Source organism: Silene latifolia, chromosome 6 (genome assembly GCF_048544455.1).
Source record: "Silene latifolia isolate original U9 population chromosome 6, ASM4854445v1, whole genome shotgun sequence".
In the NCBI taxonomy this organism is placed as follows: Eukaryota; Viridiplantae; Streptophyta; class Magnoliopsida; order Caryophyllales; family Caryophyllaceae; genus Silene; species Silene latifolia.
The window spans coordinates 8,283,282-8,294,377 of record NC_133531.1 but is presented as its reverse complement, the minus strand read 5'-3'; the positions used below and the strand labels follow the sequence as shown (position 1 = coordinate 8,294,377).

General features: G+C 39.7%; 1 protein-coding gene and 2 non-coding genes across 3 annotated transcripts; all 3 read left to right on the top strand.

Moving 5' to 3' along the window:
* The first annotated feature begins 29 nt into the window (after positions 1–29).
* Positions 30–101, top strand: TRNAC-GCA (transfer RNA cysteine (anticodon GCA)). The gene has a single exon. It is a non-coding gene; the product is annotated as a tRNA-Cys (tRNA).
* Positions 102–179: 78 nt separating this feature from the next.
* On the top strand, positions 180–252 carry TRNAA-AGC (transfer RNA alanine (anticodon AGC)). Its single transcript has one exon. It is a non-coding gene; the product is annotated as a tRNA-Ala (tRNA).
* A 941-nt stretch (positions 253–1,193) lies between these two features.
* LOC141587469 (uncharacterized) lies at positions 1,194–9,779 on the top strand. Its single transcript, XM_074408952.1, has 3 exons — positions 1,194–1,282; positions 9,243–9,554; positions 9,678–9,779. Exons 1-3 carry the CDS (start codon positions 1,211–1,213, stop codon positions 9,777–9,779), a joined length of 486 nt encoding a protein of 161 aa, XP_074265053.1. The 5' UTR covers positions 1,194–1,210.
* Positions 9,780–11,096: the final 1,317 nt, after the last annotated feature.

Sequence of the window (11,096 nt, the reverse complement as noted above, 5' to 3'; positions counted from 1 at the left end):
ATTAGTATACTTTGTTGTATCAACAACAGGGGTCCATAGCTCAGTGGTAGAGCAATTGACTGCAGATCAATAGGTCACCGGTTCGATCCCGGTTGGGCCCTATTCATAGTTATTATTTTTTGTAGTATTATACGGCTAAATGACTTTATAAAATGTCAGTGAAATAATCTATCAACAATGGGGATGTAGCTCAGATGGTAGAGCGCTCGCTTAGCATGCGAGAGGTACGGGGATCGATACCCCGCATCTCCAATTTTTTTTAAAAATTTTTATATTCGTTTTTCAATTTGTCTCCCACCTCTCAAAAAACTCTTCTTTGTCTCATACTACTATACTACTCTAGTCAGTAAGGGTTGCTACCGATTTATTTTTCTTTTCTTTTAGGAGATCAATTCTTTACGTTTTCCTAATTCCTAATCCGTGTTGTAGTCGATTCTTCAATCTGACTCCCACGAGTCCCACCTGTCCACAAACTCTCTTTCCTATATTAGTCCGTCTGTGACGGTCAATTTTTTACATTTTCGTATTAAGTGTTTCAGTGAATTGTTTACGTTTCTGTTTTTGACGGTGAGAGTGATCCGTGATCGACTCACATAACCAACCTTCAACAAAACAAAAAGCTTCAACCAAACCATGACTAAAAACCTCATCAATCCACTATCACCTCCATCAATGGCGGGCGAACTCGACCTTGACTCATTACTCCACCGCCACAATGCCGCTGTTGACTCCACCTCTTCTTGCTCCCCCTTCTCCGACAAAAACGATAATCACCGCCGTGTGGACAACCTTCTCAACAACTCCGATCACAACGACGTCGTTTCGGTACGCACTGATTCTCAAACCCTAATTTCGACATTAAAATCGTCTAATTACGATCAAGTGAAGGATAATTTGATTCAGCGGCTAAAATCGGATGATTATTCCGGATATTCTAGTAGAAAACCGTTTGGTATTGAGAAGGTTGCGGATAAAATGGGGGAATTACAGAGCGATAGTGCGAGTATGGAGGAGAAGTTACAGGCTAAGAAGACGCCATTAGAAGTAGCTGAAAAGCTTGAGAAAAAGCAGGCTTCAACTGTTCTAAGATACTTTGATGTCAATGCTGATAATCCGATAAGCCGAGCTATAAAATCTCAAGCATTTAAGCGCGATTATATATGGTACACCACAGGTCTTGGCAGTGCATCTTAATTACATTGTTTTGGGGATGTCGAAAGGTGTCATCATTGTTGTGCCTAGTAAATATTCAGTTCAGCATGATGATCGCATGGATTCAGAGGTTGCTGCTTTCGCTCTCGTGTCTGCTTTTAAACCGTAATTAAGCCTTTGGTTATGTGTGATTGTTGCATGTTGCCTGTTTTATCATGCATTGTGGTGTTTTGACGAAGTTGCCATTATAAGTTTCCATATGTAATAGAGCTAAACAAAACATAGTATTCTGAAGAGTGGTTAGTGCACAGGCTCCCCCATACCGTGTGCTGAGATTCCACTTCCTGAGTTATTGAGGAGTGATACGAATATGATACGGGTCGGTCATTAAATTGGTAGTTAATTAGCACGTTTAAGTTATTGGGTTGATACCATTTAAATTCATACTTATTATTTGCTCTTAGAAGACCTTTAGTATGCTAGATTTAAGGAGTCATTATGGGTCTTTAATTTGGGTCATCATTGTTTTAATTTAGCTGTTACAATTAGCATTTAGGCGTTGAATTGCCTTGCCAATTCAACTATTTAAAGGCTTTCATTTTGTATTAGTGGCAGACAAGAATTTTATAAAGAAAATCGACTTTTGTTTGTGTTAAACAATTTCATCGGGTTGTTGCGATAACTCAAAAATAGTGGTTATTTAGGACGCGTTTCCTATCTATCGCTCGATTGGAACCAATAGGTCTTGGTTAGCCAATCCCGTTCATCGAATTATAGGTCTAATTTGGTGTCTGCTTATCCTTGCTACTCTTTATTTGCGTATTTTACTATAATGGAACCTCAAGTTCTTAAAACGAACAGTCACTCCGACTGTTTCAGCCAAACAAATCCGCTTCCGCATTTCATTTCGTATCATTTGGTATCAGAGCCAAGGCTCTTGATGACCTCATTTCAAGACGATCCAAAGGGGGGAATTTTTAATCCCGATTTGCCTCCTGTCTTTGATATTTACGATGATGGGACACCACCCATTATGGGGCGACTCAGTGTGCACAACCAGGCTGTGCCATTACAGCGCAACGACGAACCAGGAGTAGAGGAGAACCGCGGCCCGAGGGTAGTTCGAAGGGCTTCCATGGCAGGGTACGTAGAACATGGTCACTCGTCACAATGCCGAGAAGAGGTTGAAGGCATTGGAGAAAAGGGTGAGGCGTTTAGAGACACTCCTCAACGAGATAGCGATCTCAAGTTTGTTCTTAAGCGGGTTAAGAGCGAAAATCTCTTTGATAATGATATACAAGCCATGTAAAATGTTGGGTGTCGTATATGCGATGGCCACCATTTAGCGCAAGATTGTCCGTCGAATTGGTTGATTTCGTCACCAATAGACTGGGACAAAGAATGGAGGGAGTCCGAAGCTTGGCCACACCCGCCTTGGATTGGGTTGAATCCATGCGTCAAAAGGAGTAATGAAGATGGGGTTTTCCATTTCTCTGAGCTGCAGCCTGTCCGAAAGAACTGCCGTGGAGGGTGGCTCGTCTCTGGTCTCGACACTAATGACCCGCACCCCCGACTTCCGCCTTCAGGGGTGTTTCCAAGTCCAGCGTTACAGGGCCATACAATCAAAGCTCCATTGTCGGAAGGAAGCAAGCAGAGGCAACGAAAAGGGTCGAGAAATGTAGGGCAAAAGTTAAGTATCGGCTTATTAAAACCGGAAGCATGAAATTCGTCCTTAAAAGGGTTAATCCGGAACGCCGAGATGTCAACCATTATTACAACCCGAACACCAATTGGGTTGGTTTGAATCCATATTCAAAGAGAAACAGGGGCGGAACAGCAAATTTTTGGGTTAGTCGAGTCGAGTCCGTTGGAAGTAATAGGGTCGACTCAAGTGAAGAGGATAGCACGGGCACACAACCCGTCGTCACAAACAAGTCAAGTAAGTGGTATACAGGCAAGGGAGTCTGCAGGAATTGAGGACAATTCCTTTATAAGGGAGAGGGTATGATACGAATATGATACGGGTCGGTCATGAAATTGGTAGTTAATTAGCACGTTTAAGTTATTGGGTTGATACCATTTAAATTCATACTTATTATTTGCTCTTAGAAGACCTTTAGTATGCTAGATTTAAAGAGTCATTATGGGTCTTTAATTTGGGTCATCATTGTTTTAATTTAGCTGTTACAATTAGCATTTAGGCGTTGAATTGCCTTGCCAATTCAACTATTTAAAGGCTTTCATTTTGTATTAGTGGCAGACAAGAATTTTATAAAGAAAATCGACTTTTGTTTGTGTTAAACAAATTCCATCGGGTTGTTGCGATAACTCAAAAATAGTGGTTATTTAGGACGCGTTTCCTATCTATCGCTCGATTGGAACCAATAGGTCTTGGTTAGCCAATCCCGTTCATCGAATTATAGGTCTAATTCGGTGTCTGCTTATCCTTGCTACTCTTTATTTGCGTATTTTACGATAATGGAACCTCAAGTTCATAAAACGAACAGTCACTCCGACTGTTTCAGCCAAACAAATCCGTTTCCGCATTTCATTTCGTATCATTTACTCCCTTTCTTCAAAAAGAATCGTCCCGATTCTTGAACTTATGATATGGGTTATCAAAAGTCGATCAACCCTCGAACTACCTTGCTCGAGTTTAACCTTTGAATTCCAATCGCAATCGGAAATTCAACCAACATCTTGACTTTGACAAGCTTTAAGAACGTTTGGGACCAATTTTTTTTTTCTCACGGATGAACAGTGATGTTAGAAATTGTGCCTTGAATTTGTGTCGAAGACGGATAAGTAAGATGCAGCCAGCCGTAACACGCACGAATTACTGTAACAAGAAGATTGACTTTAGTGCGTGATTTTGTTTTTAGGAGAGTTTGTGGGTATGGGTCCCACTTGGTCTCTTCTAGTTTAATTAGAATTTGCCCAGCACTTCTACTTCTTGGTTTTGGTAACTTTGTTTCTCGTGGTCTCGTGGATTTGTTTGTATTAGGAAATTATTAAATAATTTCCTATTAGTCTATATTTCTTAATTAGACTAGATATTTTATCTTGGGTGAAATAAATATATAAAGACCCAAGTTTTATTCTAGGTTAATTAAGAGAGAGATTTGAGAGCACAATAAAGAGGGTCAATTTGTGAGGTTCCTTCAAGAAGAAAACTCGGTTTGTTCCGACTCTATTATTGGTGTTCGTCTGCATCTTTGAAGATCGGAGGAGTTTGTTCAGATCTTGGTAGGCCTCAAGATTATTTGTCCTTCGTCTTATTGGGGTAGTCTCTTTTGTTCCTTTGAGACTACTATATTTGTTGGTAGAATAGGGTATACTTTTGGCTCATATTGAGCGCGTGTGTACCGGTCTTTGTTGTACTATGTTCTCCACAATAGTGAAATTTGATCTCCTCGCAAGGTGGACGTAGCGATTATTTTTCGGTGAACCACGTAAATCTTTGTGTCAACTTTATTTACATTCGTTATTTATTGTTCTTATCGCCTTATCAATTAACTGTTTGGGTAACGGACGCCTCCGTTACAACAATTGGCACCGAGCTAAGGTTTTGATTTGGGATCTGCGCTTCCCGCGTTAGTTGTGTTTTAGGCGTTATTTGGGTTTCTTGATTTTCAGGTGAAAAGATGTCGCCTACGAATGTTTTGAATGTTGAAAAGTTCACTGGGAGAAATAGTTTTGGGTCATGGCGATTAAAGATGAGAGCTTTGCTTAGACAAAGAAGGCGTGGTCCGTTATCTCAAAGGCAAATTCAAATAGTAGTTCGTCGATGCAAAGAAAGACGGCAAAAGACAGATGCGAGATGTAGTCTTGGAGGAGAAGGCTCATTCTTTAATTCTGTTATGTTTAGCTGATCATGTTATGGTTGAGGTTGCCGATGAGGAAACTGCTATAGGTTTGTGGTTGAAGTTGGAATCTTTGTATATGACAAAGACTCTAACCAACAAGTTGCTTCTTAAGCAGCGTTTGTTTGGTCTTCGTATGCAAGAAGGTACGTCTCTCAAGGACCATCTAGACCGTCTTAACTCTATTTTACTTGATCTTCGTAATTTAGATGTTAAGGTAGATGATGAGGATGCTGCCTTGATTTTGTTAGTTTCTTTGCCAAATTCGTTTGAGACTTTTGTGGAGTCATTTGTTGTTGGTAAAGATTCTTTGACCCTAGAGGAAGTGAGGTCAGCGCTTCACACTAGGGATTTGCGCCGAGTAGCGTCTGGTGGTGTTGTAGACAGTAGTCCTGTAGGGCTTGTTGTGAATTCGGAGGGTTCTAATAAGGGTAAAGCAAAGTCTAAGGGTCCTCGTAAGAATGTCTGCAATTACTGCAAGGAACCCGGTCATTGGAAAAATCAGTGTCCTAAGTTGAAGGAAGCTGGTGTTTCTGCTGTTGCACAAAAGGTTGCTAAATACGATTCTGAGGAAGATTATGCTCTCGTTGTTGATGTTGTTCCACGTTCTTCGGATAGTTGGATTTTGGATACGGGATGCGTTTATCATATGTGTCCTTTTAGGGAATGGTTTACTTCTTATGAAGCTTCACATGGGGCTAATGTTGCTATGGGTGACGGGTCTATTTGTGAGGTGCTTGGAGTTGGTACTATTCGGGTTAGGACATGTGATGGTGTTGTTATCTTTCTAGAAGGTGTTAGGCATGTTCCACGTTTGAAGAGAAATCTTGTATCACTTGGAATGTTAGTTGATCAGGGCTACAGTTTTCAAGGTGATGGTGGATCGTTGTGCGTTGGTAAGGGTTCTTCTGTTACTTGGAGGGGTGTTAAGGAAGGAACTATTTATGTCCTTCAAGGCACTGTGCTGACTGTTGGAGCATCAGGTAATCATTCTTCTGTCTCTCTCGAGTCTAAGTTGGGGCATATGCAACTTGGATATGTGAATGATACTTTGAAGCACATCCAGTTTGGGTCACTTGGGTCACTTGGTGATATTCTGGATAATTCGGGTTTGGATAGCTTTAGTGAGAATGGTAGTGTTGACAGTAAGGTGGAGTCTATTCCGGTACAGGGTTAAGCTACGGGGTTCTCAAGACAAGCTATCTACTTTTGTCTCTTCGCCTCAATGGGCGGTCGCGCCCAAGAGGTGGGGCGGTTTGGGGCTCCAGTGGAGTCATTTGTGCTCTTGAAAGAGAGTCGTTTGGGACCTCGTAAGAGGTCATTTGAAACTTCGACGGAAGTTTATTCTTTGGAGCTTTTGGGTTGGACTATCTTGTCTAACAATTTGTACCTTGATGGAGGTAATTTGTGCTCGCTTAGAATGTTGTTTTTGTTTGGTTTCGACTTGAGTTTTGTTGCCTTGGTGTAGGCATTTTCGTGGTGGTCATGACACCTAGTATACTCAAGTGAGACATTTGTTTTGTTCATGGCGTTTGTGTTCTTTTTGGACAGTTTGGTACGACGGTACATTTAGCCATGTAGTTTGGAGGAGATTTTGTTTTGGAGTCTTGTGTGTGTTGTTTTGGTACACCGTTCCATCTTAGTGACGTTTGGTATCTCATATATTTGTGTTGGCGTTTTGGTAGCTTTTGTCCTCTTCGGAGTTTGCTGCGTTTGGCCTTCCTATTGGTATGAAGATATGTTCGGTACTTAGTACAATTGGTAGTTTTTCAGCTTACTACATTGGGTACTTCGTATATTGGTCACATTTGTTGCACACTTGGTTCGTTTGTCCGTTTTGGGAGTTGTGTTCAAGTCAAAGTGGAGACTACCGGGACAGGTAGTGATTTGAGGATCGACTCTATTGAAGCTGATTTTGGGTTTGGTTCTTCTATGTTGGGTTCGTGTTTGAATAATTCAAGTCAAGGTGGAGATTTGTTAGAAATTGTGCCTTGAATTTGTGTCGAAGACGGATAAGTAAGATGCAGCCAGCCGTAACACGCACGAATTACTGTAACAAGAAGATTGACTTTAGTGCGTGGTTTTGTTTTTAGGAGAGTTTGTGGGTATGGGTCCCACTTGGTCTCTTCTAGTTTAATTAGAATTTGCCCAGCACTTCTACTTCTTGGTTTTGGTAACTTTGTTTCTCGTGGTCTCGTGGATTTGTTTGTATTAGGAAATTATTAAATAATTTCCTATTAGTCTATATTTCTTAATTAGACTAGATATTTTATCTTGGGTGAAATAAATATATAAAGACCCAAGTTTTATTCTAGGTTAATTAAGAGAGAGATTTGAGAGCACAATAAAGAGGGTCAATTTGTGAGGTTCCTTCTGAAGAAGAAAACTCAGTTTGTTCCGGGCTCTATTATTGGTGTTCGTCTGTCTTTGAAGATCGGAGGAGTTTGTTCAGATCTTGGTAGGCCTCAAGATTATTTGTCCTTCGTCTTATTGGGGTAGTCTCTTTTGTTCCTTTGAGACTACTATATTTGTTGGTAGAATAGGGTATACTTTTGGCTCATATTGAGCGCGTGTGTACCGGTCTACTGTTGTACTATGTTCTCCACAATAGTGAAATTTGATCTCCTCGCAAGGTGGACGTAGCCAGTTATTTTACTGGTGAACCACGTAAATCTTTGTGTCAACTTTATTTACATTCGTTATTTATTGTTCTTATCGCCTTATCAATTAACTGTTTGGGTAACGGGACGCCTCCGTTACAACAAGTGACACGGCTCGTGAACAGTGATTTTTTTTTTTTTTTTTTTTTTTTGTCTCCGTCGCGCCTTGAATAACAAATTACTATAAACTTGTTCCCGAGATGCAAAACCGATTAACCCTCAAACTACATGCTTGAGTTTAACCTTTAAACTCCAATCACAATCGGAAATTCAACTAAAAAGTTGGCTTTGACACGCCTAGGACCGTCTCGATGATGGAAAATCAAGAGCCGAAGCTCTGATACCATATGATGCGAAAATACGGAAGCGGATTAATAGAAAAAATAAAATAAAAGGGATATTTGCCTTGAATTCATGTGTAGAACTCAAGTCAATGGGATATTTACTCGGTGTTAGACCTATAACACGAGTAATGGGTGAGAATACTCAAGACCTATTGAATATTACTCGGGCTAAAGCTTGATCGCGTCAACTCTAACAAATTTTATCGAACGCATCGATCTTTTTTTTTTGTCATCTCAATTCTCTCCTCGATCTCTATTACAAATGATGACCTCTATTTATACTAAAAGAAATAACAACTAATATTGAATCTAGTCCCTGCTACTTGTAGTCTAAATACAAAGGCTTGAAGGAAAGACATTGAACATAGTCCAACATCAAAAACAATGAACAAAATACATTGAACATAATCTAAGATGAAATGGTAGCCATATTCGTATCAAGGAGTTATTGAGGTTGCCAGGATTCGAACCCGTGACCCCGTGACCTATGGTCACGCTGGCTCTGATACCATGATAGATGAACCATCTCAACCAAAACCTTAAGGTGATGGTTGAGGCACAACTATTATAATTATTCCTATTACTCTGTTTTTAGAATATAGTGAAAAATCAAAATGACACGCTAAAATGTTTGCGCCTGTTATATTGGTAACTAGCATTGGACGGTTGGATTTTCACCATAATTTTCGTTATGGGTGTGATTGCCCCACAACTAGGTGACTTTACCAGTTTAGCTAGTTGGCATTTTGTTATGGTTGGTATCATTCATTATGAAATTTCTGAAAGCAACACTAGAGGGGTTGTCCCGTAGAGCAATATAGTTAGTCTTGAAGAGTTGTTAGCGGTGGACGTTTGTTGTCTGCTGGGGCTTGTCCTCCGCACATTTTAGAAAGCAGTTTATATATGGAATTTATTGCCTTGAATGATGATTGAAGTTGGTGCGACGTGGTAATATTTTGGAAAATTTTACCGTGTATAAATGTATTGGTCAGGGACTCAAACCACGCCCCTCAATCTTTTGGTGAAGTTTCTCTCTTGTTGTCATTAATTTGGATTCATTCTATTGTAGTCTCTATAGTCTAAACAAGTATGAGTAATATGTTATTCTTTATTGCATCTTGAATTCTCGATCTTTCATAAAACATTTCAGCTGATTAAATCATGACTACTTGATTATAGTATTATCAGGAAATGATTATTTGTATTGTTGTATATATTTTCAGATGTTGATGCTTGGTGCACAAGGGGATCGATCCCAAGTTCCTGTAACATCCATTTGTTTCGATCAACTGGGCGATCTGCTTTTAGCAGGCTATGGCGATGGTCAAATTATATTTTGGAACTTACCCAGGGGAACAGTGGCAAAAGTTGTTACTGGAGAACATAAAGCAGCTGTGGTGCATGCTTTATTTCTTGGCCAGGATTCTCAAGCCAATCGTCAATATAAAGCTGTTACTGGTGACTCTAAAGGCCCGTTACTGTTGCATGAGATCTCTGTGGTGACGTTATTCGGGTTCCAAATCAACAAGACACAGGTAATCTCTTGTTCTCGATTTTCTATTTTCTGCTTCATTTTGTAACAGTTCTCAAATTTTGCAGTTGTCACTACTTGGTCTGTCTAATTGATTGCATGAATGTGTGTATGCTTTTGCAAATAGTGTCTTCTTGATGGACAACGTACGGGCACAGTGCTATGTGCCTCACCCCTTCTACCTGATCAAATTACTGATACGTATACGTGTTGGGTTACGGGTCAATGAAGGAACGAGTTCTTTGAAAGTCGGAAATCAGTTTAATTATTCTCGAGAATAGTTAAATGTATTTCGAGCTTTCATTAAAACGAGTAAGCTTCATTGGATGATACGAAATTAATTAGTTGCTCGGAATATGGCTGCTCGGCTGGGCATTAATAAACTCCTAAATAAATAATAGTTTCATTTGATATGCCACCTCCATTTAGTTACTCTAAGCATGCATGACAATTAATTGAAGGGTTGTTCGGTTCCAATGGTTACGTTGAATGCGGCTATATTTAATTATGACCTTTCATTTGTAGTTTTATTTAATTAACAATGTCTTGGTAGTGAATTCGGTTATATAATGGCCTTGTAACCATGTATTAAGATAGACAAGAATTTTATAAAGAAAATCGACTTTTGTTTGTGTTAAACAAATTTCATCGGGTTGTTGCGATAACTCAAAAATAGTGGTTATTTAGGACGCGTTTCCTATCTATCGCTCGATTGGAACCAATAGGTCTTGGTTAGCCAATCTCGTTCATCGAATTATAGGTCTAATTCGGTGTCTGCTTATCCTTGCTACTCTTTATTTGCGTATTTTACGATAATGGAACCTCAAGTTCATAAAACGAACAGTCACTCCGACTGTTTCAGCCAAACAAATCCGCTTCCGTATTTCAATTCGTATCATAAGTGGTATCAGAGCTTCGGCTCTTGATTTTCCTAAATCTAGACGGTCCTAGGCATATCAAAACCAAGTTGTTAGTTGAATTTCCGATTGCGATTGGAGTTCAAAGGTTTAACTCAAGCAGGTAGTTTGAGGGTTAATCGGTTTTGCATCTCAGGGGCGAGTTTCTAGTGACTTTTATACCAAGCGGGACAGAAAAACAAACCAAAAAAAAAAAAACTGTTCACGGATAAAGTACTGTTCATCCGCGAAAAAAAAAAGAGAAAAAAGATATGTGGTTGTTCGATTTTGAAAGCATCTACGAGAACCATATTCAATTCGATCCGACATTACCTCCTATTTTCGATGACTATCATGAGGAAGAGAAATTAGACTCGATCGAGTTCCAAGATCAACCAAGTTGTTATTTGGTCGATTTTCAAACAGAAGGGAGTATCGTGGTTATGTTAGAATCGTCTAGTTCATTTTGGCACAAGGGATTTCTGAAATTTAAATGGAGAAATGAAACACGGCTATGTGTCGAAGATGGTTTGAGCTCTTTTCTTAGAATCGTCATTATATTTCCTCTCTTGTTAGTAATATTCATTTTTTATCCAGGCGGGCTTCTACTACAAGAATTGAGGTCAATTCTCTTCTAAGAGGGAGGGGAT

Bases quoted from the DNA above. Each gene is read 5' to 3' on its own strand.
- LOC141587469 (XM_074408952.1), top strand. From the start codon at position 1,211: ATGTCGAAAGGTGTCATCATTGTTGTGCCTAGTAAATATTCAGTTCAG. The intron at 1,283-9,242 runs GTTGCTGCTTTC...ATATATTTTCAG, and splicing joins ATGATCGCATGGATTCAGAG to ATGTTGATGCTTGGTGCACA. The intron at 9,555-9,677 runs GTAATCTCTTGT...TTTTGCAAATAG, and splicing joins TCCAAATCAACAAGACACAG to TGTCTTCTTGATGGACAACG.